Source organism: Pelodiscus sinensis, chromosome 15 (assembly GCF_049634645.1).
Source record: "Pelodiscus sinensis isolate JC-2024 chromosome 15, ASM4963464v1, whole genome shotgun sequence".
NCBI classification, from domain to species: Eukaryota; Metazoa; Chordata; order Testudines; family Trionychidae; genus Pelodiscus; species Pelodiscus sinensis.
In genome coordinates, this window is record NC_134725.1 from 10,882,074 (window position 1) to 10,909,129 (window position 27,056).

The window sequence follows — 27,056 nt, forward strand, 5'->3', positions numbered from 1 at the left end:
GGTTTGGTTCTTTGGGTTGAAAAGGTTGCTGACCCCTGCAATAGATGAATGGCCCTCTCTTCTTCCAAAGCACCCTCCTGCCTGTACCAGCCAGTTACTATTTGCTACTTTTTCTCTCCATTTGTATGGTTCCCCTCATTTTTCATCTTTATTTCCAGCTTGGAGGAAACAGCCCTACTACCCATGTAACGCAGTTACTCACTGTTGTTCAGTCCTGTCCTGGTTCTTATTTTGCTACTGTACCTGCACTCTGCCAGCTGATCTTGGCCCACCCTCCCATCACATTTGGGGTGGGGGAGGGACTTTGATTTGGACTGAAAGGGAACCATTTTTGATATTGCAGCCAGCAGTGCAATATAGTAATTAATATACATACAAACTGTTGTCACTGACTCAAACCTGCTGAGGAACAAACCCGGACAAAGGGTGGACTAGAGCAGTATTGCTTTTGGGGTTGATTATTGGCACAGATTCTTGAGTAGAGTGATACTCACACGCATACATCACATTCATGCTGGCAGTTTGGAGGCAGGCTGCAAGTGCGGTGTAGATTACTTTTCGTTTCTCTGGTGGCTGGAGTGCTGGCCAGGCCTCAGTTTCCCAGAGACTCGACCATGATGTTCTGTGGGAGATCCCTTCAGATCTGCAGAAGGCTTTGCTTTCTCTGGGCCCGTCCCAGGTTTCTGCTGTGATACTACATCTTGTCAGAGAGATTTTTCTGGCTGCATCTGCTTGCAGGGGTCTTTGCCTTAAAAGGTCACAGATCTTAAACTGCCTTTGATTGGGTATTTCGCATTCACAACTCACACACACATTCATAAGCAGGGCTTGACAATTAGGGCAATCTACTTGCCTGTGGCGAGTAGATGTTAGCCCAGCAGTGCCACAGTGTGATTAGCTTGTCAAGCCTTCTTCATAAGCAACATGGTTTCTAGGCAAAATTGGGCCTCATGGCCTTGAGTACAAGAAACTGCATTGTACTAAAGATAACATGCCAAAGGCATGATAAAAAGCTTAACAATTAATAACTAAGAAAGACAAGGTCAAGGAAGAAGGGAAAAGCAGAGGAGTATGTCTGGTCAGCTAGACACCAGCAAGGAGGAGGGAGTGGGGGTTGTGTCCAACTGGTTACTCTTACCATCTTCACACACTGGGGAGACAGGTACCTTTTGCATAAGTGAAAGAGGAAAAAATAGTAACCTGTGCTTCAGAAAATATTAGCACTGACTGGCTGTGTCTAGACTGGCCAGTTTTTCCGGAAAATCAGCCACTTTTCCAGAAAAACTTGCCAGCTATCTACGCTGGCCGCTGGAATTTCCGCAAAAGCACTGACTATTTCATGTAAGATTGTCAGTGTTCTTGCGGAAATACTATGCTGCTCCCGTTCGGGCAAAAGTCCTTTTGCGCAAAAGGGACAGTGTAGACAGCTCAGATTTGTTTTCCACAAAAAAGCCCCAATCGCGAAAATGGTGATCGGGGCTTTTTTGCGCAAAAGCACATCTAGATTGGCACGGACGCTTTTCCGCAATAAGTGCTTTTGTGGAAAAGCGTCCTGCCAATCTAGACGCTCTGTCCCGAAAATGCTTTTTAAAGTTTTCCGTTAAAAGCATTTCCGGAAAATCATGCCAGTTTGGATGTAGCCACTGAGTTTGCAGCCCTGGAATGACCTTCCATCTATGTCAGACTCCCTGGCTGTGAGCCTCATCTGCTGTTAATGAACATCTCTGTGCTGAAATTGTTTGAACCCTGCTAATCAATATCAGCTATGGTGCAGGCCTAAAATGCTTACACAGGTGTTTTGTTTTCCATGGGCAAGGCCCTTTAAATACTCTACATTTCTCTCTCATGGGCTATTGCAGTCTGTATTAAAGGCTGGTGGAACAGGTTCTCTACATACAAGTGAAAACTGTAACAGCGCTGATGTGCCCCCTATTTTCCCACAGTTGGTACTTTGATCAGTACTTCCACAGCCCCATTTCCAGGAAGCTCATTGGAGGTCCTACCAAGCATAAACCAAAGTGTAAACCCAGCTGCTTTGTCCAGAAACTTAACATTTGATGATGGATTCAAATGTGTCTGCTTCCTGACCAGAAGTGTATCTACAGCATGCTAGCCTTAGCATGTGTCCCTGCTCCGCTCTTCACAGCCTTTGTAATATCAAAGCACTTGGAAAATGTGCCTTCAAGGACTAACCCTAGCCAAAGGTTAATGTGGGGGGATGGGGACTGAACTGAAGCCTCTGCAAATGGTTGGAGATTTTTATTGTTTCAGGGCAAGATGCCAAATGGACGTTAGCAACTGGAGCTGTGTGCTGGGCCTATGACTTGGTTAAGCACCTGCTTCTACATGAGTGTGGCCTGTGTTAAACCCAAGATGAGAAGGAACAAGCACAGCAGCACAAACTCAAGTTAATTGCGTTGCTATCCCACTAGGATGCATAAGAGGGCAGGAGTAGTAACGTGCCGTCCTACTCCTGCCTGTCAAACTGACTGCCTGTATGTACATGCTCCTTTTGTCTTGATTCAAAGGAATGAAGCCACAGAGCAAGGGTGCATGTTTGACCTTTGCTGAAAATAAACCATCTCTTAGCCAAACGTTTTGCAGGGTGGAGTCCTCCCCTCCTCTTGAGCCATGAAATTAGGGCTACATGGTAAACTCACAGCTTAAAAGGACATTTCTGCAACCCATGTGGCATTTTTCAGATAGCCTCTATTGAAGTAGCAGACAATACTGGAAGATGAAAACTAAGATCAATTTTTAAATTTTCTAGCCATCTCATGCTTAATGTGTTTCAGAGGGTGGCAAAACCTTTGCCACTCCCTGGCCTTAGCACCAGCAGTTGCTATGTGTGCAGCTTATGGTAAGACAAGGGTGGGCAATAATTGATAGACCACTCCAGAATTTGGTCAGTAGTCAAGGACAACACTCATCCATGATATTAATGGAGATGGAGGGTCTGGGATGGAGGTTGGATGCAGCAGGGAGTTTGTTTGCAGTAAGGGATTGGGGTGCAGGAGGGGGTGTGGGATCTGGGAGGGAGTTTGGGTGGAGAGGATTGTGTCCTGGGTCAGGGACCTGGGATGCAGGGGTTTGGGTTGTGACCACGGGCAGAGGATTGGGGCGCGTAGTCTGAAAGATTATATAGGTGCAGAAGGAGAGGCAAAGGATTTGGGTTATGTGAAGTGGGGGGCAGAGAGTTGGGATGCTTACCTGAGTCACTCCTGGTCAGCAACCTACCAAGTTTCTGTTTTCCATGCCCTGGAAGGCAACTCAGAGCAGGCAGTTGAGAGCTGGAGGGGAGGGATACTTTGTGCAACTCGCATTTGCCAGAAACCAGCCAATAGGAGCTGCAAGATTGTGCTGGGGGCAGAGACAGCACATGTAGCCTCTTCTGCACCATCAACTAGCACCAGCAGTGTGGCAGGGCAGGATTAGGCCTATGCACTGTACTTTGCCTGACCATGTGCTGAGAAGGGTCACTTCAAATCTTAGGTGTACAAGGCGCCCCTATGCTAGTCAGCAAGTAAGAAAGCATGCGAACAGCAGAATAGCAACTCATTTTGGTGCGTACTGTTTAAACATCTGTGGGCACAACTTGTTCAGCCAGGTCTTGAAGCTGGTTTCCAGTGAAAGGGAATGGTGCTGCAGAGATGGCTAGACCTACAGGCCTCCTCCTGCAGTCCTGGTACTAGGGGAAGGTTTGGATTCTAAGCATGTGGCTGCCTAGCACCTCAGATCATAGCATTTCAGCATGTGGGGCTGGTATTCCTACTCTCCTCCCCCAGCTTACTCTGTTTAGAGGAGAGATTGTATTAATTAGGGTATTCCTCCAGGAAAATTTAACTTTCCATTACAACTAAAACTCCAAGGGTGAATGGCTGTGACACCAGATGTAGCCAACACAGAGGCACAGCTTTTTTCCAGTGAAACACTTAGGGCTGAGGGAACTACACAGCAGCTCCTGCTCATCACACAACTGTCAGCAGCAAGGGACTGCCCCTACCTCTTTCAAAACAGTTTCCTGGTTCCTGTTATTCTGATAGTGTAAATGCACTACATAGCACGAGCTCCCTTCAGTAAGGCAGCCAAGATAACGAAGCTCCCTTCTGTACCTTGGGTTGAACTTAATGACGGAATGTTCCTCTAGCACTTTGAGAAGCGGTGGAAACACTAACTGAACTGCAGGGGAGCAGTTTTAACCAGGTGTCAGCACCTCCACAAGCTGCAAGGAAGTTCACACGTGCAGAGAGGAAGTGCCACTTCAGATTAGGCTAGGCTGGGCACTAGGCATTAAGCATGTTTCCTGTTAATCCCCTCCCAAAAACCCCCCCAAAAAACAGCTCCCTTTGAGCTTACAATGCTCCTAGAGCCTTGCCCATCACCCCCATTCATCTTGGAGTGAAAGACGATGCTTTGCTGAAAGCACTGGCTGAGAGTTTCCCTTCTCCTGCATTCCAGCTCCCCCACCCCATCCTACCCCCAAGGAGTTTCACAAAAAGTGATCTGAAGGCACCTAGGCAAAGTCAGAAGACGGGGAATAAAAGCACATTCAAGTCCATTGAGTCTGTCCTTTTTAATTGAACTATAAGCAAACAGCAAGTAGTGCACAACTTGCACAAACAGAAATGTTCAACATTAGCCCCGCCATTAAATTTCCTTTGTTCAACAAAAGCTACCAGGGTCAAATTTTCCCCCCTATATAGTTAAATTAAAGGATCCAGCAGGTTTCCAGGTCAGACTGATACAGGTGTGGAACACAGCAGCTCCCTAGAGCATCTCTGACCTGCTGACACCTCCAGCAACATCTGAAATTCTGTTTGGAAAGTAGCTCTCCTTGGTTAGATGTGATGGGATCCCTCTGTACCATAGCAATCTGCTCGCAACAGTGTTTAGTGAATCTGTTTTTCCCCCTGCTACTTCATATGGCTGCATAAAGGCAGGGTTACATGTGTTTAGAATGTTTGCTACTGTAAATCGCATCTGCTTCCACACTAGCTGTGAAGTTTGACCTAAGATTGCACATGGAGGTAGGAACATGCAAGAACAGATTAGATCTTACCAAAAAACCTCATTTTTACTATGAAGGAAGAGAAACAGAAGTCATATTCGCTCTCCCCAAACCAAGGAGTTTCAAAGACACAGGCTTTTCAAGATGGGCCAGGAAGTATCATCAACTCTAAGCATTCATCTTTGCATATTTCTGGACTGTATTACTGTAGTTCTCTAGGCAGCAGTGATTTCTGCAGAAATTAACCCAATAAATGGTACATTTTCCCTTTATTCCTGCCTGTGTAGGGACTACTTGCTAACAACTGAAGCACACCTCCCTCTGCCCCATGCAAGAGGTACATTAATACTGAAGCAGGTTCAGGTCACGACAGTACATCAGATAAGGGGCTCTTGTACCACCCAATAATTGTTTGTAGAGTCAGCATAGAGCTGGGGGAAAAGAAAGTTGGCCCCATGAGCAGGAGAGACAGTGACTAAATTTGCTCTACTCCAACACTATGAGTTCTGTCAAACTCTCAGACTATGGGTACATCTCACTCAAAGCTAGTTTTCTTCTAGGTGATGGGATTTGGGGGTGCAGGAACAAGGGTGAGAGGCTTTAGGGTTGCCCTCCCCCTACTTCCCCGACAGCTGCTCATAGAGTTTTGGCACATAGCTATCCCACTCCGCCTGATAGCACGTGCCAGCAGCTGGGGTTCCCAACTTGTACTTTTTACGGAAAGACGCCACTTGGAACTTCCCACGTTTGTCACCAGATCGATTTGTGAGGATGGGTTCATTGCAGTTCAATGCGTGGGGTTGCTCGTAGACCAGCCACACATACCGGTGAAGTCCTGCAGATGGGGTGAGAGAGACAGACAGGCAATGTTAGAAAAGGAGAAAAAAAATATTTTTTCCCCCCCCCAAAGAATGCATTATGACAAACCTTGTGATCATTACATATTTGCTCAATCTTGTTGTGTATCAAGCAAACAAACCTGGTATTCTACACCCACTGAGGCTATCATAACTAGTGCATGGGAATGTGAAAACAAAACAAGCGCAGACATTAGATAAGTGCACATTAAATATTAAGATATTAATAGACATTAGATATTAAGCATACAATGGCACTACCATGTCAGCCATTTTCATTAGTTCTGTCCCCTTTACTAGACTAGGGCTGAAGACAGATAAAAGTACATGGTGTACGTAGCTGTTGTGTGTGGAAGAGCAAGACAATTTGTATTTTTCTGGCACAATCCAGGCAAGTCTGGTAAGAAAACATGTTGGACACCCAGAAGAACAGCAAGGCAATTCTAGAGTGCACTGACTCGGGGAATTGCCAAGCATGGCAGCATTTGACACTGCAAGGGTCATCAGCTGTCGATTTATAAAGATAAGATGTATGCACAGTTTCAGCTCACCCCTTTGTAAAGAATCCTGACATTTACCAGCACAACTAAAGTTGTCACAGAGCTTCCATTTTTCCCAGGTTTGAGGAGGGTGCAGGAAAGAAGTGACTAATACCAATCTTTAGAGCTGGTGGCTGAACTGTTGGCATTTACTGAACTAGGGATGTTAAGAGGCAAGTAACTGACTAATCATGTAGTCAATGAGCCTGACTCCTATTACATTTAAACTGCAGAGTCATAGTAGGGGTAGGTCCCGGAGAGGTGTGAGCTGGGAAAGAGCTGGTACCACTGCAGCTCCGCATTTTAAATGTAGCAAGAGCCTCTTCCCCGGCTTTTACTACATTTAAAATGCAGAGGCATGGCGGTGCCAGACTGGCACAAGCCAGGATGCCTCAGTCCCAGCTCGCATCAGGCCCCGCAGTCCCCTGTTCCTGGCAGCCATGGCTGGCAGTGCAGGAGGGGGGAGCAGGCGGCACTGCGGAGATAGTGCTGGGGGGGAACCAGTTTTTAAGCCACCTTCCCAGCTGTCTCTGATAGAGGCAGCAAGTGGGGGGGGGCGGGGTTTCAAGTACTTGAGTATTTGACTCCCTGGTAAACTTGGTAAGGTGGGAAACCTCAGGCCCGGGGGCCAAATGTAACCCCCAGCTTGTTTGTATCTGGCCCGCAAGGGCTGGAGCACACAAAATCTACTAGCCCCTCCAGGCTCTGGTGTGCAAGGAGAATTTGGGGAGTGTCTTTCTCCTTCTCAGTCAGGGATTTCTCACTTGTGTGTGGCCCCCAGCCCCTCCCCCCAAATGATTTTTCTGCAGGTCAGAAAGGTTCCCCCCCGCCCCTGCAACGTGCTTAGGTTTATCGGGTAGTTGAGTACTTGACTACTCTCTTACATCCCTATACTGAACACATACTGCAAATAATTAATCTGCAGTGTAGCAGTTTTTAATGCAAATTGCACCAGCTCCCAAATACAGAACCGTTCTAGTCTCCTGGACCTACTGCTTGTTCTAAGCAATATAAGAGTTTAACAGACTGGCAGACAAACACCATATTTCTGCAGAAGAGATGAGATTCCTAGCAGCTGGTATCATCTCCCACTCTGATAGAGGCAGCAAGGTAGGTGGGGGGGAGGAGTGACTAATCAAGTTCCTACTCGACTACCCGATAAGCAAACACTTATCAGGTGGTCGTCTAGTTTCTTACATCCCTACTCTACACTCCTCTTTTCTGTAGGGTAGCTTTTCCTATCAAGATGGTGACTTCATTTACTCTGTACATGACTGCTCCCTGCATGCTCCTGCTTGGGTTCAGCTATTCACTATGTTAACAGCATGGATTTGCTTGCCCTGTCTGAGTCCTGTAGCAGTCAGAGTAGCAAGGAGTCCAGCGGTAGTCCATGCAGGACCTTAGTGAGATGTGCAAATATTTACTGACCTGTCCCTTTGGGTGGCCCAGATCCAACATAATCAGAAAGGACACTCCCACTGCTGATGTCATTTCCTTTCATGTTGACAACCAGAAAGTGATGCCATTCCCTGAGGGGGGAAGGGGGGAAGAAAAAAAAAAAAAGCATGCTCAAATTAGAACCAACAGTCTAAAGATTTTGGGAATCGCCACGTTAAACTGACCACCAGGAAGATGACTCTTAGAAGCAGAGTGTATCCCTACTCACATCTTGTTGGGGGTGGGGAGGGTGTCCACCTCCTGAGATGTCTAGGTGAGGAAAGACGGTTACTGGCTAATGTTCAGGCACACGAGAGCTGGGTTCTGTTTCAGGCTTTGCTCTAGGCCAGTGGTTACCAACCAGTAAATCGGGTTCTGCTGGTAGATCTTGGCCAAGAGGCTGTCAAGCACAGCACTTACAGCTGCCCCTCAGCCCACTGCTGTGCATCTCCTGCCCTTTACCTTGGAGCTGACCCCTTAGGAGCCTCCTACATTCAGTGCAAGGTGGAGGAGGGGGAGCGAATGTCAAGGTGCCCCCTCTCCCTCTCTGTATCCTATCTCCACAGAGCAGAGGGGGGCACAGCAGGATTCGGGATGGAGTTTGCTGGCAGCTTTTGGGAGTGGTGCAGGGCCAGGACAGGGGTGAGGCTGCCTTAGCTCCTGGTTGGCAGTGGGGCTACCTGAGGTAAGCAGGGACCAGCTGGAGCCCACGTCCTGAAACCTTACCCCAGTCATGAACCCCCTCCTACACCCCAGGCCTCTGCCCTAGTCCAGAGCACCCCTGCATCCAACATTCTCCCAGAGCCTGCACCTAGAACCCCCTCCAGCACCCCAACGGCCTGCCCCAGGCTCAGAGCCCCTCTCACACTCCAAATCCTTTATACAAGACCAGAGCCTGCACCCCAACCCTCTGCCCCAGACTGGTGAAAGTGAGAGAGGGTGGGGGAAGGAGACATGAGACCTCAGAGAAGGGGCACAAAGGAGACAGGACAAGGGTATTTGGGCTTAAGGTAGATCTTGGATTGCACTTAAATTCAAAAAGTGATCTCATGCTTAAAAAGGCTGGAAACCCCTGATCTAGGCTCACTGCAAGTCACCTGGCAAGTCACATCAACCCTCTACCTCAGTTCTGCTTCGGGATATTAAATTTTGATTAATCATCTAATCAAGTAGTTGATGGAATTTCCACTGACTACTTGATTCGTTAATGAGGAGGCGCTCGCTATCCCTCTGGGTATCTCCCTTTGAAGTGTACAGGAGCCACAAGTGGCTCTTGTACCTTCCAAAGGGAGAGGCGCAGCAGTGGGACCAGCGCGAGTGCGACTGTTTCAATCCCCATTCATGCTGTTTCCCTGCTGCCCTCTGTCTCCCCAGCCAAGACGGTGCAGTGGGAGAACCGGTTTTCAAGCCAGCTCTCCCCAGCACCAGCTCCTGTCCATCCCCCTTGCTGCCTCTCTCGGATAAAGCCAGCAAGGGGAAGAGAGGGAAGCAACTATTCGAGTTCCTATTCGACTACCCGAAACGCATTTGCTTATCAGATAGTCGCCTAGTCACTTACATCCCTAGTTCTGCTGCACCAATTATCAGCTGGAAGAGGCAGCATGAAAGCTCAATGGCTAAGCTGTTGTCCTTGATGGCAGACGAGAGAAGGAAACTTCCCAAATTCCCCAGCTGTGTTACCTGAACTTTGGATCCTTCCTGCTAGGAGCATCCGGGTCAGTAAGAACCAAAGTGTAGAGTTTCTGTGGATCACAGCCATCCCACTCAATGCTGGTTGGGCGGTTCTGAACCTACAATAATTAAGTTGAATGCCATTCATTAAATAACGAGGAAAACAGTCACCTCTCCATAGAACATCCACCACTCCTCTCCAGTTGCTGCAACCTAGATGTTATACTGGGCATGTGTTTGACACACCAGGATAAATGTTATCACATGGACCAGTTTTCATTATACCAGAAGGGAGACCTCTGCTAGAGAAGACCTAAAAAAATGAAACATTTTAATAACATTTTCATGACCTGAATTTCTTCCTCTACTTAGAATAGGAATACAACTAACCCACACAAACTGCAGCATTTGGCGCCTCCCTGGTTGTGACAAGGACCTGAATGCAAACTCTTTAAGAATGAGACATCTATTCATCCAGGCAGAGTGAAGCATAACTAGCTGATGCGTGTCACCAACCATCAAGGTTAGTCCTTGACTCTGTTGTGGAACACATTTACTGCTTACTTGGACAGCAGAAACTTTCTGACAGGGTGGAATTTTCCACCCTCCTGCAAAATGGACACTCAGTGTGCACAGTTTTGGTACAGACCCAAGGAGGATTCCATCCAATTACTGCAGGACTGCTTTCTAAAGCAGCAGTTCCATGCACCAGCGGCACATTGCCAGGCCGCACCCCTCAGCTTTTAATTAGCCCCGCCCACTAGAGTTCCCCATAAGGTGCGCATTTGCACAAAAAATTTGCTTCCCGTCCACTTTCCCACACAGCAGCGGGAAAACTGCAGAGAGGCTGTCCCTTCTGGGGCAAGCTCACCATGGCCCCGTTTCCAGCTCTGCTGGCTGCCACATGGCCCGGCCACCTAGGGCCAAGCACCAGGTGGACAGCTGCTGCCCCAGCGACCCCATTCTCCTCCCTCCCCCTCCCCACTTGGCAGGATCCTCCCCCGGCCTCCAGCTGCTCCCATCAGTGTGCATTAATAAGTGCATATGAATGTACAGAATGTGTCAGCACTGTCAGACCTGTTAACTACTGCCTCTTTAATTCTGGTGCAATGTTGTTTTTTTAAGCAAAATGCAGGACAGTGTAGCACTTTAAAGACTAACAAGATGGTTTATTAGGTGATGAGCTTTCGTGGGCCAGACCCACTTCCTCAGATCAAATAGTGGAAGAAAATAGTCACAGCCATATATACCAAAGGATACAATTAAAAAAATGAACACATTGGTTTTTTAAGTTTATGCTGTACAAACTAACTCAGCTGCTCCCTGAAGCTAGATAATTTCTGTTTGGCTCTTGTCTAGAAGGAATTTCTGAGCACATGCAAGAACTTGCATTCACTCCTTTGTTTGTAGCCACAACAAAATCACCCCAGCTTTACTGCCTCGTCTTTCTCAGCAAGCTTCACCAGTTCCCCCAGGGAAGCCCTCCCATACTTACCCCTGCTATTAACTAACTTCTTGGTAGAATACTCTATTTTGCAAAAGAAATTGTCCCAGCCCTCGGGACAGCTCTCCAGTTGCTTCCCTTGTCTCGTTCTGCAAGATGCTGTATGAGGGGGAAAGGCAGCAAGGAGCTTGCAGATAAGATGCAGCTACTGGAAGATCAACGGGTTTCTCTCCCTTCCTCCTAGATGCGCAGGGCAGTGCCTGCAGGGCATGATAGGGAGCCCACGGTACCCTGGGAGCTGTAGTTCCTTGGCCAGCTCCCTGCCTAGAGAGCTGGCCCTGGAACAGGGAAGGGGCTACATTTCCCAGCATCCCTGTTTTTGGGAAAGGGAGGGGGAAGCTGTGAGCCCTGCACAGCTGCGAATGGGCTGCTGAAAAGAGGGGGTGCTGGAAGTATGCACAGGGAGCAAGCTTTTTGATCCAGATCTCACCCTCAGAAGCCTTCCCCAGCGTGGATCTGGGGTACTAGTGGCCTCAGTTCACGGCTCCCCAAAGAAGGAATTGAATGGATAACGCTCCTGTCTGAAGCTGGGCAAAGGAGGTGTGTGGGCAGAGGTTTATACAAGTGAGGGAGGGAAGGCTTTGCTAGGGGCCCTGGGCAGCTCTAGGTGCAATGCCAGGCACACGGGAGGATATGACTATTTCCACAGCCATGGAAGCAGAAATGAGCTTTTCCTTTCCAGATTTATCCAACACTCAGAAAGGGAATGGAGCACTTGCCTTCCAGAGCTGATCAGTTTAATCTGGGCTGCTGTGACATAATTTCTCCAAAATCAAATAGTGATCCAGTGTGTGGACAAGATAGGACAAACATTGAGCAACAAACGCTGGCATCGTCCCAGTACGAGCTAGGACTGGATGTGCCATTTTCAGCTGCCACGACCACTCTGTGGTTGGTTTTTAAGTTTTCCTTCTTTTTAAAAGAAGACAGGAAACAAAGAGTGAACCCAAAAGGCACCTCCATTTTTCCTCAGTATGTGGGACACTCTGATAGCGGGGATCCACGTCTCCCATAATCACTCAAACTGAAAATGGTTCCACTTTACTGGGTTGTAGGGTAGGGATTTGCCAGAAGTGACCAGGCAGCCGCTGGCGGTGGGTCGTGGGGGCCTGGCTCCAGAATGCCTGCCAGGAAGGGGGATAAACCCGTGGGGCGTTTCCCCGGATCACTAGGGCATTTCGCGGGGTGTGGACCCCGGCAAACCCGCACGGGCCCACAGCTCAGGGAGAGGAACGGCGGGTGCCGGAGGAAGCACAACCCTGCGGAGCGGTGTGAGCCCAATGCAACCGGCCTGAGACTCAGCACCGGCTACACCCCGCACCCCACCGCAGCGCCTGCACCCCGGGCCCGCCCCCGCATCCACCCTCCCCCCCACCGCAGCGCCTGCACCCCGGCCCCGCCGCACCCCGCATCCACCCCCCACCCCACCGCAGCGCCTGCACCCCGGCCCCGCCGCACCCCGCATCCACCCTCCCCCCGCCGCAGCGCCTGCACCCCGGCCCCGCCGCACCCCGCATCCACCCTCCCCCCACCGCAGCGCCTGCACCCCGGCCCCGCCGCACCCCGCATCCACCCTCCCCCCGCCGCAGCGCCTGCACCCCGGCCCCGCCGCACCCCGCATCCACCCTCCCCCCGCCGCAGCGCCTGCACCCCGGCCCCGCCGCACCCCCGCATCCACCCTCCCCCCGCCGCAGCGCCTGCACCCCGGCCCCGCCGCACCCCGCATCCACCCCCACCCCACCGCCTGCACCCCGGCCCCGCCGCACCCCGCATCCACCCTCCCCCCACCGCAGCGCCTGCACCCCGGCCCCGCCGCACCCCGCATCCACCCTCCCCCCACCCCACCGCCTGCACCCCGGCCCCGCCGCACCCCGCATCCACCCTCCCCCCACCGCAGCGCCTGCACCCCGGCCCCGCCGCGCCCCCGCATCCACCCTCCCCCCGCCGCAGCGCCTGCACCCCGGGCCCGCCGCGCCCCGCATCCACCCTCCCCCCGCCGCAGCGCCTGCACCCCGGGCCCGCAGCGCCCCCCCCCGTCTCCCTCCCGCCTTAGCGCCTGCACCCCGCCCCTCCCCCCGCCGCGCCCGCCCACGGCCCCCCCCGCCTTAGTGCCTGCACCCCCCGCTATAGCGCCTGCACCCCCCGCTATAGCGCCTGCACCCCGCCCCTCCCCCGCTATAGCGCCTGCACCCCGCCCCCCCGCCGGGCCGCGATCTCCCCGGGCTGCAGCCAGGCCCGCCCCGCCCCGCCGACCTGGGTGGGGGTGAGCACTTTGCCCAGCTCGTCGATCTCCAGCGGCCCGTACTGCACGCGCAGGGGCCGCGCCGGCCGCTGCTCCACCTCGCCCAGGCTCAGCGGCCCGTCCCAGGGCCCCAGCTCCAGCGCCATGCTCGCCCGCTCCTCGCGCCCCGGAGCGACAGCCCGGCCCGCCAGTCCCCGGCGCCTCCCAGCCCCCCGCCCGGCTCCCATTGGCCGCTCGGGCCGCAGGGGGCGGGGCCTGTCCCCCGCACGGGCTGGCCGCGGAGCTGAGCCCACGAGCCCGCGCCTGCCGCAGCCTCTGCCCGGCCCCTTCGTGCCTGGCGGCTGCGGGCGGCGCTCACGGAGCCCGGGTGAGATCAGAGTCTCTCAACCTTTTCCTGCCGCCTTTTCCAAAAAATAAAAAAGTGCCCCCAGGACCTACAGTTTTGAGTCGCCCCATTTCTCCTACCCTGGCAGCAGGTTGGTTTAAGCAACTTCATGGGAGCCGGGCAGGCAAAGACATTTTGAGTGTAAAGTACAAAATAATAAAGTGCTGTGAAACTTAAAACACAAATGCAGTTTTCTCCAAATTTCAGTTGTGTTGAGTACCCCCCTAAGACGTCTGCTGAGTACCCCTAAGGGTACTTGTACCACTGGTTGAGAAACACTGGGATAGAGCAGCCCTGAGGTATCTTTCCTTTGCACCAGTTACCAATTGCTCCCATTGGAGCAGCTGGGAATAGCCACTAGGTTGGAGTGCCCTCCCCTTCTCTGCCTCCCAGCCTGTCCCTTCTCCATGTTTCCCAGGCCTAGGAAGTGATCCAGAGCTGGCAGGAGTGACTCAACCCCTATACAGCATGGCTACGTCTAGACTGGCATGATTTCCCACAAATGCTTTTAACGGAAAAGTTTTTCCGTTAAAAGCATTTTCGGAAAAGCGCGTCTAGATTGGCAGGACGCTTTTCCGCAAAAGCACTTTTTGCAGAAAAGCATCCGTGGCCAATCTAGATGCACTTTTCTGCAAAAAAGCCCTAATCGCCATTTTCGCCATCGGGCCCTTTTTGCAGAAAATAAATCTCTGCTGTCTACACTGGCCCTTTTGTGCAAAAGTTTTTCGGAAAAAGACTTTTGTCCGAATGGGAGCAGCATAGTATTTCCGCAAAAGCAGAGACAGTCTTACATGAGATCGTCAGTGCTTTTGCGGAAATTCAAGCAGCCAGTGTAGACAGCTGGCAAGTTTTTCCGGAAAAGCAGCTGATTTTCCAGAAAAACTGGCCAGTCTAGATACAGCCCACAGGTACCCCAAGGAAGATCCAGCTGATTTATAGCCCTTCCATAGAGGTCAGCTCTGAATTCTGCAGGCCAGGGGAGCAGCGAATAGAAGTTTGCAGGACTGTGTTAGAGTGTTTGTGGAGCATGAACCAAGTGTTTATTAATATCCTGGCTGAGTTCTGTGCAATCACAGCATGGAGGAAAGTCTGAGGGGGTAGCCGTCTATGTCTTAAAGCTTCAGAGTTAATCTGTATCACGAAAAACTTAAAAAACAACAAAGAGTCTAGTTGGACCTTAGAGACTAAAAAAAACATAGATGGTATCATGAGCTTTCGTGGGCACAACCCACTTCTTAAGATGATAGGAGTGGGTTGTGCCCATGAAAGCTCATGATCCCATCTACATGTTTTGTTAGTCTTTAAGGTGCTACTAGACTATTTGTTGTTTTTTAAGTTTTTCATCTATGTCTTGTGTGGAAGAAAACAAGCCTTCACTCTGTGTTGTGTTTAAGCAACAAGTAGCCAGAGGCAGTTTTATTACGAGCTGCAGCAAGGGACAAACTGGTTCGCGCGGGGGGGGGGGGGGGGAGCCCTCGAATACAAGCAATTATGAAGCAGTTTATATACTGTCTATTAAATATAATAACAATAACAATTAGTCTCCTTCCCATTGCAAACACCAATGGTTAACAGTTATTTAGTTCCACCCAGATGCTCCTTATCCCAAGATGGCTGTACACAAATTCCCTTATTACCTTTTCCTGCCTCCACACTTGCAACTTTGAAAACAACAAGCAGTCCTCCTGTGGCACCATAGAGACTAACAAATATAGGAGGTCAGGAGCATAGAGAAAGTATTTTGAAAATCTCCTTTGCATGCAACCCCAAGAACTATAAACTTTCTTCTTTTAAACAAGGATCTTAATACTTTAGGCAAATGTGATGAAGGGACTGTTTGCCTAAACTACCACAAGTAGGCCCATTTGGTTTCTGGAGAGGAAGTGATTGTTAGGCCATAGTGAGTGGAGATCTGCTTTGCATTTTTTAAAACTTACAATCCTAAAACAGAAAACACTACTAGAATCTGAAGAGATAACTGGGTAGGCTGCCATCACTTCTCCTTAACTAGGGGGGCCTCAGGCTATGCTTTCTGTCCCGGTTGAAATCTGCTGTTGCAAACAGGCTGCCTGAAGGGAAAGATGATTTTCCTGACTGGTTGAACCTGTTTAATCATTTGATTAATATTAATGACATAATTCTATGAGACTAACTATTGTAAAGGGTGTTGGGGTAGCTTGACCTTTTGTGACACTTCCCCAAAAACTGTTGAGTTGACACTTTTGAAGTAGGTGTTACACTTAAACAGACTGTACAGAGGAAAAATTAATTTCATCTCTAGTCATGTACTTACCAAAATACAGTATTTTAAAGCACTTGCCACTTCCACACAGAGACCTCTCTAGCCTGCCTGGTATTTCCCTATTAACAACATTGGGAAGGGTAGAGTGGTTGCAATCCCTGACCACTTGTTTGCAGTTACCAGGTTTAGAACCTGCTAGAAGTAGTGGGTGGTGGTAGGGTTGTGCAACACATACATGTGGTAGATAGTCAGGACTCCTGGGTTCTGTTCCTAATTGTATTCCTGACTCAGCTGATGTGTGCCTCAATTTCCCTATCACTAACCTGAGAATAATAATTCTTGCCTAATATGGGGTGGCATGAGGCTTACATCTAATGTACTTAAAGATCCTCAGAAGAAGACCCAATTAGAAGTTAAAAATATTTATATTAGCTGTGTGCTAACTAAGCAGTTAATACAGCATACCGTAGCCAATTAGTATAGTTCGGAGCAGAGGTTATGCCTGTGAACCTGTTGGAAACAAAGAAATTTCCATGTCATTTTCTTGCAGCAGAGGGTGGTATTTCCAGCTGCAGGAGCAATGGAAAAGCTGGTAGGGAAGCAGCAAGGTCACCTTCTTGCATGCCTGCATCAAGGAAGGCAGTTATGCGTGACTTTTTTTCTGGGGGTTCAGGCCAGCTGTGAGTCACCTTGTTGTGTCCTCCCATTCCTGCCACTGAGAGAGAGGGAGGTTTGCTTATGCTTAATTGGGTTTGCGCTCACTGACTCCACCAATCTCTTAGCCACTCAAACAATCTCCTCTGAGATCTGCCAGTCTTCACTTTGCCTTGCAGGTAGCAACAGGTGACCTACCCCCTGAGTTCCTACAAAAGCATCCTCTTGTAGCATCAGTCCTTACCCACTGAACACTCCTAGAAGGACTGGCTCAGCTGTCCCCAGAGAAACCATGCACTCTCCTGCTTGCTTGACTGGGCCAAGGATCAGCTACAAAGTAAGATCACCTCACATTTATGGAGAAAGCAATCATCAGTTTATTATCAAAGGCTAAGCTGGTAGAGCTAGTGAATAAGAACAGTGGTAATCGTTATTTATACAACAAAATCATAGCACACAAGCTGGGTCTAAACTTATCAGCGATCCCTCTCCTATATAACAATGTAGATTTCCCCAAAGGTTCCGTTTTTTTGCACAACTGGTTTCAGATGGACAAAGCAGGATGTGAGCACCTGCTCCCGGCCAGGGTTTTTCCACTGTGATTGGATCACAAAATATCTCCTTGAGTTATATTATTATTCTTCAAAGTTCATGCATCCCACTCCCAGATAGAATAACTCCTTGGTGTCTTCCCACTCTCCAGTTGATTTCATATTTATATATTGGGCTCCAATTCTGTTGATTTACAGTGCTTAATCTCCATGGGAAGGGAGGTGAACTGAACATACATGTGAAGATACATCTCTCTGGCTGGCAAAGCTTGTTTGTCAGCCCTCATGGGATACGACTAAACATATTTTTCAGCACATAAACACAGCCTCTGAAATATCACCTCTACATATGTCCTGCAACAGCAATAACGCTTAGCGTGGCATAAGCTTTTATTGGAGACCTGATATGATCTTTTTTGGAGCAATGCTATTAAAGTAATATGTTAGTGACAAGTCTGACAGGAGTGGCTATCAGAGAACATTGTAAGATTCTTAGAATCACAAAAGCATGGCTTTTTGTTGCTCTCGGGAGTTATTAGGAGAAAAATGAGTGTTTTGGTCAAGATCTGCTTTATTTTCTTGTTGCACATTGGAGTTGTTCGGCATCTGCATTTCATGTATCTTAGCATGCCCCAGATGAGGGCAGTATGAGAACCTGCACAGAGTTGGTCTGATTTACAAATGCAGCTGTAGGAGTGTTTTTTGTCCTTCTCCGTGTCTCTGAAGCAGGGAGCGCATTGCACAATGATTCATATTAAGGCCGGAAGTCATCATCCCAGCTACTTCTTATATAACATCCAGTGGTTCCTGCATCTAGCCCACTAATCTGTGGTCTAACTTGTAGCTGGAAGGCTCTGGCTGACAGAAGTACCACTGAGCTGTTTGCAACAAGGATGGGTTTTGGAGAGGGTGTTTGTCTCTGCATACACAAAAGCCATCAACATCAGTGGGCCCCACATGTCCAGAATACACTGCTGCTAGTAACATGCAAGACATGAGGCATTAAAAGCTGTGCACACAGGCGGACATGGGCTGTTGTGCGAGTGAAGAGCTGGATGTGGCCTTGAAGTCTCTGCATGGACGGGGTCCCCTCCCAGGTGTGGCTTTCACACTCCTGCGCGTAAAGAGGGAGGTCACACAACACAACACCTCTCCAGCTCTGTCTCTCCCTTTGAGGCCCCCTTGGAGGGCTCAGCTGTATTTGCTATAACTCAGCCTTTCTCTGCACTAAGGAACCCTCACTTAAGGAAGGAGAAGTGGTCGGGAGGCCCCACCAGGCACCAAATGGAGTTAGCAGCAGTCAGCTGACCCCCAGAGCCAGCATGATGTTTAGGATCAGCACCTGTTTCATAGGGGGAGAAACCTCCCTGCCTTACAAGTCAATGGTCAGCGGGGGACCTGCAAAGGAGTCCTCACAGGGACACAATAAATATATAATCAAGGAATGACCCAGACGTGGTGGGTTCCAATAACATGGCGTGTAAGACCTAACTACTGTACACACTACTGTTTGGCTAGATTCTGGGCAGCTTCTCCAACACAGAATATGGTGAGCACACACCACTAACAGGCTGGCAGACCATTGGGGATACCCTCTTCCTGAACATTACAGGGCCTTCTCCTGCAAAGACTTAGCAGGTGCTTAACTTCAGTGGGATACACAAGTGTAATCACACACATAAATCCTTGCAGGAGGACAGACCCAACTTTCCTCCTCTTTCTGGGAGAGCAATCTTTCCTTGGTCTCTTTTACTGCACCATAGAGTAAAATAAGTATGGCAGGGTACAGTGGTGTGCTAGAGGAGAGGCAAACCGTTCAGTGCTGCAAACACAGAACAGCACTCTGAAGTGGATAAAAACCAGACATATCTGCATCTCACAGACCTGGTTGCTTCCTTCCCAGCCCATCTGACAAGCGCCTAATGAATAGCATCATTCATCAAAGGTGAGTACATTCCATGGGGACTTGATGGCTCACCAGCTTGGTAGCGACCAGTCAGACATGGTCTGGGTTGGGAATGACTGACACTGGAAATGGGGTAAGGTTGCTGCAGGTTCTTTGTGAAATAAGGGAGCTGGTCTCATTCTACTGAGAAAGCGATAAGCGTTTGGTGTTTAAGGTCACAGGTTCAGACTTCCCTGGGCACCACACACAGTGTTCTGTGTATTCTGGGTGATGCATGGCTGTAATGTGTGAACAAATGGTCAGTTGCAATTAGGCCCATCTCTTAGGAGACTAGCGCAGATTTGCCTACGTCAGGATGGTACAAAATCTGGTCTGGTTGAGCATCACTTTGTGTCATTGCTCCATGCATCACGAGTGCAGACTCACCAGGTTGTAAGACATCCTCCAACATAGCCTCCATCTTCCTCCAACATAGCCCTGGCCTACCCAGAGTGCTCCTTGTGTTAGGGCTTCTAGCACCAGAGGTGTTGGTGGGGCTTTATGTGGCCTTGCTGTGAATTGCTTCCAGTGTCTCTAGGGTGGCTTTTCTCCTACTGTGTGCAGAGCCAGTGCCCAGATCACAATCAGTGTCCTGTGTTGCCTCCTGAGAGTGACCAGCTGTCCTGTATTTAAAGGGACAGACCCATATTTAAGCTCTCCCACAGCTTTGTTTGAGGGGCAGGGTGTTGTTATGCCAATAGAAAAACTCCTGTGTGTTTCAGCTGCATCTAAGCTAGGAGACAATGCTGGCACAGTTATGTTGACATAGGCTCCGTAGAGTAGACTTTCATGTAAAAAGTGTTGCAGGGCCTCAGGTTTGCAGGGAAAAGGCTGAAGACATGACCCGAGTGTATCCTCACGGCTCAGAAAGCAAAGAAACATAAAAAGACCTACAATGAATTGTTTACCTCTCTTTAATCTCTTTATTTTAAGACAGTCTCGTGATTTTTTTTATTTGCCTCCTGATGTTGATTCGCCTGAGGTTGGCAAATAAGTTTGCATTGACATGGCATCTCTCAGAGGCTAAGATTCATTTTTGCTATTCCAGGAATTAGGGAGGAGGCAGCAGGAGACTACAGAGTTAGTAGAAGGTTGTATCCATTCTGGCTGATACAAGTGGCATGTGGTGGACACAATGTTTTTGTTCCTGGGCAAGGTACAGGTTTTTTTGTACTTAGTAGTGTATGGCCACTGGATGCAATATCAACATTTGATAGGCATACCATGCATCTGAGTTTTCCTAGACATGACCTCCTCTTTGGTCTTGCAGTCATCGTCCAGACAGATAGTTGAAATATGAAAAACTTCCCTCAAACACGTCCATGGAAGTTGTGGGAAAGGGTCTGCCAAGAACTACTGGTCACGTTGGACCTCGGGTTGTAGAGGAATCCTCTGTTGACCTCTTCACCCCTTCCTGGGGGGCTGCCCTGGATGGCTCCCTAGCCATCTGTTGACTAGAGTTGCTTTCTCTTGCCTGCTCACTCCTCTTTAGCACCCATCAGTTTGCTTCCCAGACCTTTAATCCTTCTAGCTGCTGTTAGCCTGCCAATCAGCAGTGACTGGCAGTGCCTGTATTAATCCTTGTCATCACCTACAGCCCCCAACTTAAACCCATCCAACACATTATCAATGAACTACAACCTAGACTGGAACAGGATACTAAACTCCGAGAGGCTCTGGGAGATAGAAGAATCAAGATGATTCTTACCAACAACCACACTAAAACCAACCCTGGAACCTTCCCTTGCAACAAACCCTGTTGCCAGCTTTGTCCACATAGTCACTCTGCTGATACCATTATTGGACCTAACCAATTGAGTTATAAGATCAAGAACACATATTCCTGCGCATCCAGAAATACAATTTATGCTATCAGGTGTCGACAATGTCTGTCTGCTATGTACATTGGACAAACGTCTCAGACACTTCGCCAAAGAATCAATGCCCATAAAACAGATATTAGGATCAAAAAGAAAAAAACAGTTTCTTGCCATTTCAACCAGAAAGGGCACTGTCTCAATGACCTGATTAGCTGCATCCTGCTTCAAAGACCTTTTAACACCAGACTTGAAAGAGAATCCTCTGAACTGTCATTCATGCTTAAATTCGACACATTACACCTAGGTCTTAACAAGGACACTAATTACCTTACCCATTACAAAGATAGCTTCCCCAATTATCACCTCTAATATCCTTAGCTCACAGACATTTACCTCCCCCCCCTCATCCCCCTTCTGTTCTGAAATTTGATTTGTCCTTTTCATACGTGTTCATTTTTTTGATTGTATTCTTTGGTATATATGGTTGTGACAATTTTCTTCCACTGTTTGATCTGAGGAAGTGGGTCTGGCCCACGAAAGCTCATCACCTAATAAACCATCTTATTAGTCTTTAAAGTGCTACATAGTCCTGTATTTTGTTTCTGTATTAACCTTTGGGTTTCTTAGCTAGCATACAGGATCCCCATGGCTCAAGCCTGCTTTCTAACCCCTCCTGGGCCAGTATGGGGTATCACATCCCATTAGAGGCACCCTAAAAATTGCCCCTGCAGTGCCTTGGGCATCTGGTGACAGGATCCAATGGAGTGGAGCTGGCACTTCACCGTGGCTGTGACGTCCTCCTGTCTCAAGAGAACAAGGGCGTGTCGGAGACCTGGATGCCTCCAGGAATCAGGGAAGATTAATGGCAACTGGCACCCTGGGATGAACTTGTCCTGTCTACTGACCTGCAGTGCCCACGCCACTCAACGGTAGGAAGACCTCTTCCTCCATTCCCTCTGTCTCCCTAAGACAGCTGCTGTTCCTTAGCAGCTTTTTGTTGTCAGATTTCTCTGTCTGGTTCTGGTGGCGATGTTCTTCCATTCCCATGGCTCCCTATGATGGGTGGAGTAGCCTTAGTAATTGGGAAGGGGGATTCATCCTAAATGGAGCAGGGGGAGAAGGAGAGAGACAGACTCATCCTCCAGCTGGAATTAATCTCAGAGAAAGTGGCGAGTTTTAGCAGGGCTCCCATCACCCAATGGGGGACAGTCTCAGATGGGAGGTGGATCATGTCTTCAGGGGCCTTGTTGCCTGGTTTCTGCCAGTGTCACTTTTCTATTAGGACCCATTTCCCAGCTGGGTTTCCTTACCTCTGGCGTGGCAGCAGTTTGTAGAGCTGTCAAATCCCCTCCTTGGCCAGTCAGGCGAAGTTCTTGTCTGAGTCACTGAAGGTATGTCTAGACTACATGGCTCTGTTGACGGAGCCATGTAGTCTAGACATACCCTGACAGACAGCCACAGTTAAGCCACCAAGTTTCCTAGTTTGGGTAATTGTGCTGCGTTCTAATGGAATTCTACTATCAGCTCCCAACCTCCCCTGGGCCAGGAATCTTTCTCCCCCAAGTCCTTCTGCTGGAGATACTGGGGAGAGGTGCGAGAACTGGACCCTCAGCTCCGTCTGCCCCACGAGCTACTGGAGCAAGGAGTGTGGGTAGGGCCCTCCATGAAGATTTGCACCCAGCTGCTTCAGGAGGATAAGGAAGGATCCAAGGGCAGGCATGAACCTGGCTGAGCAGGGGTTGGAACATGGCCCCCTTAAAGTCTCAGGATCTCCACTGAACCAGGAGATGAACTTGACTCAAGTCTGTCTCATTCCCTGTTCTGTCTCTGCCTTCCCAAGGGGAATACGTCCAGCCCACAGCCCCTGCAGCTGCAGGTCCTGCAGCCTATTGGAGCCAGCTTGCGTACCACCTGGCATCAGGAAGTCAGAGGACACTTACATCAAATTCAGCGAGGGGGGATGGAAAATCAGAATGGTGCTCCTTACTGTCGTGGCTCTCTCCTGGGACACTGGACCTGCTGCAGAAGTTGACACACTGTTGGGGAAGGAGGCAGGTCAGGATCAATAGGCAGGTCAGGTGTGCATGCTTTGCAAATGAGTCCACCCCCGCATTCCGGGGGGAGGGTGAGTCAAAGTTTGTCTTTGTCTCCCTAGACTGGGACGATGACCAGCCCTGACACTGAACCCATCCATTCTGAACCCGAGTCATAAACAGCTCATCAGGGTCAGGGGCGGCCTGTCCATATAGGCGAACTAGGGAGTCACCTAGGGCGCCAAGTTAAATGGGGCGCCAAACAGTGGTGCAATATCATTGAGAGGTTTGGAGGTGGGGGCGCCGATTGCATGGTTCGCCTAGGGTGCTGGTTGCTGGCAGCTAAGTCTAGGGCTGCCCCTGATTTAGGATAGAGACAGACTCCTTTCCCCGTACTGGATTGAAAGCCCTTGATCCGAGGAAGGGAGTGACTGTGAGGACAATTCCCCCATCCCAAATCTCAGTGCCGGTAGGAGAAAATAGCTGATTCCCTTTGGGCCCCCCTGGGTGGAATCTGTGACCCATCTGTGAGCACCACCTCCTGGGTCTCATGGCGGGAGAGGAGGGGTAGGGTTGGGGAATTGAGGGTCTTACTCCCAAAGCCAGGGACTTGACTTGAAGTTCCATTTTGTTCCCCTGTCCCCGAAGGAGGAAGGGCTCAACATAGCTCTGTCCTGACTTGGAATGGCCCACGGGGATACAGAGTAGGAGGACAGAGTGGAAAATGGATTTCCCGTCTCTCCTTCCCAGTTCTCCCCAGCACTAAGGTAAAAAATAGCCCCCTGCCACTCCTGACATCCTTACCTCCAAGATGTATTGGAACCTGTCTGTGTCTGGGTGCTCTGCCAGCAGCTTCCCCAGGATGGCATGCCTGAGATCAGAGAAGGAGAATCTTGGATCACAGCTGGGAAACTGGGAAAACCCCTCCCTGTCAATTGCCCTCCTGCTCGACTAATCAGCATTGAGACTCTGAAAAGTGGGAACTCAGCAGATGTCCCAAAGGATGGCCCAGGTCACCACCAGAGGGGATCAGTCTCAGAGCAATTCCAGCCTCACCTTTTTGTGAGGGTCTCCCACAAAGCCGTAAATGGGGGAGGTGTCTCTGAGGCTGCCCTTGCCCTGTGCCTCTGTCCTGCCTGGCTGATGTCAGGGTCTCTCTGTGAGGTCACCACCTCCTCACCACCTTTCCCCAATAGGCTGAGATCCTGCAACAGGCCTTTGTGATGTCATTGACATGCCCACCTGTCCCCCGAAATGCTGATGACCTGCCCCCAGCCGGCCCCTTGGGATACACTGGCTGATCAGAATACAGTGCTCTCAAATGAGCTACAGACCAACAATTGCTCATAGTTGTTATTCAGCAAATATGTGAGAAGAACTGGCACAGTAGAGAGAATCAGGAACTGCAGAGAAACAATAATGGGAGAGAAGCAGCATTCCCCATCAAATCTTATTGCTTGTGACTTATTTGTTTGGTCTTAAGAGAGAACAAAAGGATCAGAGTCTCTCCTTTCAATAGCCACCTGCTCAGCCAATTAGAATCTAGACTCTGAGAGCTGGCAGGTGGAGGTGTCTCAGCAGAAGTCCAAAAGGATGGCCCAAGTCACAAACAGAGGGGATCAAGTCTCTGAGCACTATTCCAGACCCACCTCTTTGTGATGGCCTTGCACAGTGTAACAATCCCGGCCCCTTCTGCCGGGGTGAGGGGTCGTTATCTTTCCCCTGCTTTGTCTCTCGGGCGGTTCTCCGGTACCTGACCGGGGCAGAGGGGGACCTGGGCCCACCCCCTCTCCAGGTCCCAGCCCAGGACGCTAAGGGAGTGCGTCTGAGACGCGCTGCCCGACCGGGGGGGCTATGGCCGCAACGCACCGGTCCCCAGGGTTCCTACCCCGTCCTGGGCTACTTCCTCCGCCCTCGTAGGTCTGCCGGTCCTGGTCGGGTTCAGCGGGGCCTCGGGGTTAACTCACCCACGCAGGTCCCAGAAGGCTCGGTCGGGGTCCGTGAGATGTCCTGCCGTCCGGCGCGAGCCCCGCGTCCTGCTTGCCGGGGCGCCATCCCTTTTCTCCGCTCCTCCCTTGGCGCCCGGGCCGCCCAGCTTTTAAACCCGGCGCCCCTGCTCAGGGACGCCGGCGCCTGCGCCCTGCGGGAGGGGGCGGGCCCGTGCGGGGGCGGCCCCTCCGGGCCAAGACTACTGCACCTGTCCGGGCTGCTGTCCCTGGGCCGGCGCGTTACAGCCGCTCGGGCTTCCCCGCGGCGCTTTCCCCCGGCGCCCCTGGTGTGGGGCCCCGGGTTGGGGCTTGCGGTCTCTGCCGCTCCGCCCCCGCCTACGCCGGCGGCTGCCGCCGAGCAAGCGGGGCAGAGCCGCTCCGGCGCTTCGGCGCCTGTCTCCCCCAGCGCCCCAGTGCGGGGTACGGGGTTGGGGCTCCCGATCCCCGCCGCCCCGTCACAGCCCCCCCCCTTAAGTCTCTTGCCTTTCTTCCTTCGTCGTCGCTCTCGGGTTCATCCGTTCTGGAAAAGAAGTCGGCGTTGCGGTGTGTCGGTCCCGGGTGATGCGCTACCTTAAACCTGTAGGGTTGCAAGGTTAAATACCACCTCGTTATTCTGGGGTTTGTTTCTTTCATCACGTGCAGCCACTTAAGGGGGGCGTGGTCTGTTATTAGTGTAAACGACCCCCCGAGCAAATAATACCGGAGGGACTCAATCGCCCACTTAGCCGCTTGGGCTTCTTTTTCAATAGTGGCATACGCCTTCTCTCGTGGGTGCAGCTTCCTGCTCATGTATAAAATGGGGTGTTCTTCTCCATTCCACTCCTGACTCAAGACTGCTCCCAAGCCCACCGCAGAGGCGTCCGTTTGGACTGTAAACTCTTTTGAGAAATCAGGTTACCTCAACACCAGCGCCCCCATCAGCGCGGTCCTTAGTTTGTTAAAAGCTGCTTCGGCTCCTATGGAGCGTACCACCCTTTTTGGCTGGTCGCCTCGCGTTAAATCTGTAAGGGGAGCCGCAATAGTCGCAAACTGGGGGATGAATCTTCTATAGTACCCTGCTAAGCCCAGAAACTGTCGCACCTGCTTCTTAGTTGTGGGGAACGAGTAGTCCCCTAGGGCCTGCCCGGGCTGCCGTCCCTGGGCTGGTGCGTTACAGCCGCTCGGGCTTCCCCGCGGCGCTTTCCCCCGGCGCCCCTGGCATGGGGCCCCGGGTTGGTGCTTGTGGTCCCTGCCGCTCCGCTCCCGCCTACGCCGGCAAGCGGGGCAGAGCCGCTTCAGCACCTGTCTTCCCCGGCGCCCCAGTGCGGGGTGCGGGGTTGGGGCTCCCGATCCCCGCCGCCCCGTCACACACAGTTACAACAAATTCCCCCTTACACACATATTCCCCTCCTTGGTGGAGGCTGGGAGCAATTGAAAATGGGGAAAAGAAGAAAAGAAGTTGGGAAGGAGGAAAGGGAAAATGTAAAAGGACAAACCCCCAATGTCCCCAGTGATTCTATGGGACAGAGTCCATCATAGCAAATCAAATCATCGTAACCTAGTGATTTCTATGCCTAGAATTCAGCTAGTACCATATGAATCAGACTGACCAGGTTTCAAACCTTTCTGAGGCTCTTACTTTCTAAACAAGTACTACAACATCAGTAGCAGGGAGGGAGAAAACGCCAGTGACATTCCTCCTCATGCTCATGTACATTAATCAGAATTCTCGGTCCCCAAGGAGAGACGGTGGGAAGGACCCTTCCTGCTGCAAAGCCACGGGGATCTGAGGTTGCCCCTGCCCTGTCCTGCCTGGCTGATGTCAGGGTCTCTTTGTGAGGTCACCGCCTCCCCACCACTGTCTCCCAATAGGCTGAGGTCTTGCAACATGCCTTTGTGATGTCACTACCACACCCTCCCCTCCCCTGTAAGGCTGGTGTCCTGCCCGTGACCCGCCTCTCTGGATGTTTGAGTGGCTTCCCCTGGATCATCCCACTTTGTGTCATCTGAGTCTGGGGATCCAGCCGGCTGCCCAGTAAAGCACCAGAGGCAGCTCCCTAGGCCACACTCAGTTTTTCATTCTTTAGTAGACGTTAAGGCCAGAAAGGGCCATTATACAATCAAATCTGACCCCTGCATATCCCAGCCCTCCCGTGTGTCATAATAGCTGTTGTGATCCAAGCACACACCAGAATAGCCTT

General features: G+C 50.6%; 1 protein-coding gene across 1 annotated transcript; it reads right to left on the minus strand.

Annotated features, from left to right (window-relative positions):
* Positions 1-4,558: 4,558 nt before the first annotated feature.
* PEBP1 (phosphatidylethanolamine binding protein 1) lies at positions 4,559-13,444 on the minus strand. Its single transcript, XM_075898146.1, has 4 exons — positions 13,270-13,444; positions 9,522-9,631; positions 7,833-7,933; positions 4,559-5,843 (listed from the first exon to the last, which is right to left on the minus strand). The coding sequence occupies exons 1-4, from the start codon at positions 13,402-13,404 to the stop codon at positions 5,626-5,628; spliced, it is 564 nt and encodes a 187-aa protein (XP_075754261.1). The 5' UTR covers positions 13,405-13,444; the 3' UTR covers positions 4,559-5,625.
* Between the last annotated feature and the right edge of the window lie 13,612 nt (positions 13,445-27,056).

What these genes read in the sequence shown, in the direction of transcription:
- PEBP1 (XM_075898146.1), bottom strand. Translation starts at nt 13,404, where the DNA reads ATGGCGCTGGAGCTGGGGCCCTGGGACGGGCCGCTGAGCCTGGGCGAG. An exon ending in AGGAAGGATCCAAAGTTCAG is followed by an intron (nt 7,934 to 9,521) that starts GTAACACAGCTG and finishes TTCCCCCCTCAG; the next exon opens with GGAATGGCATCACTTTCTGG. An exon ending in TGGGCCACCCAAAGGGACAG is followed by an intron (nt 5,844 to 7,832) that starts GTCAGTAAATAT and finishes CCCCATCTGCAG; the next exon opens with GACTTCACCGGTATGTGTGG.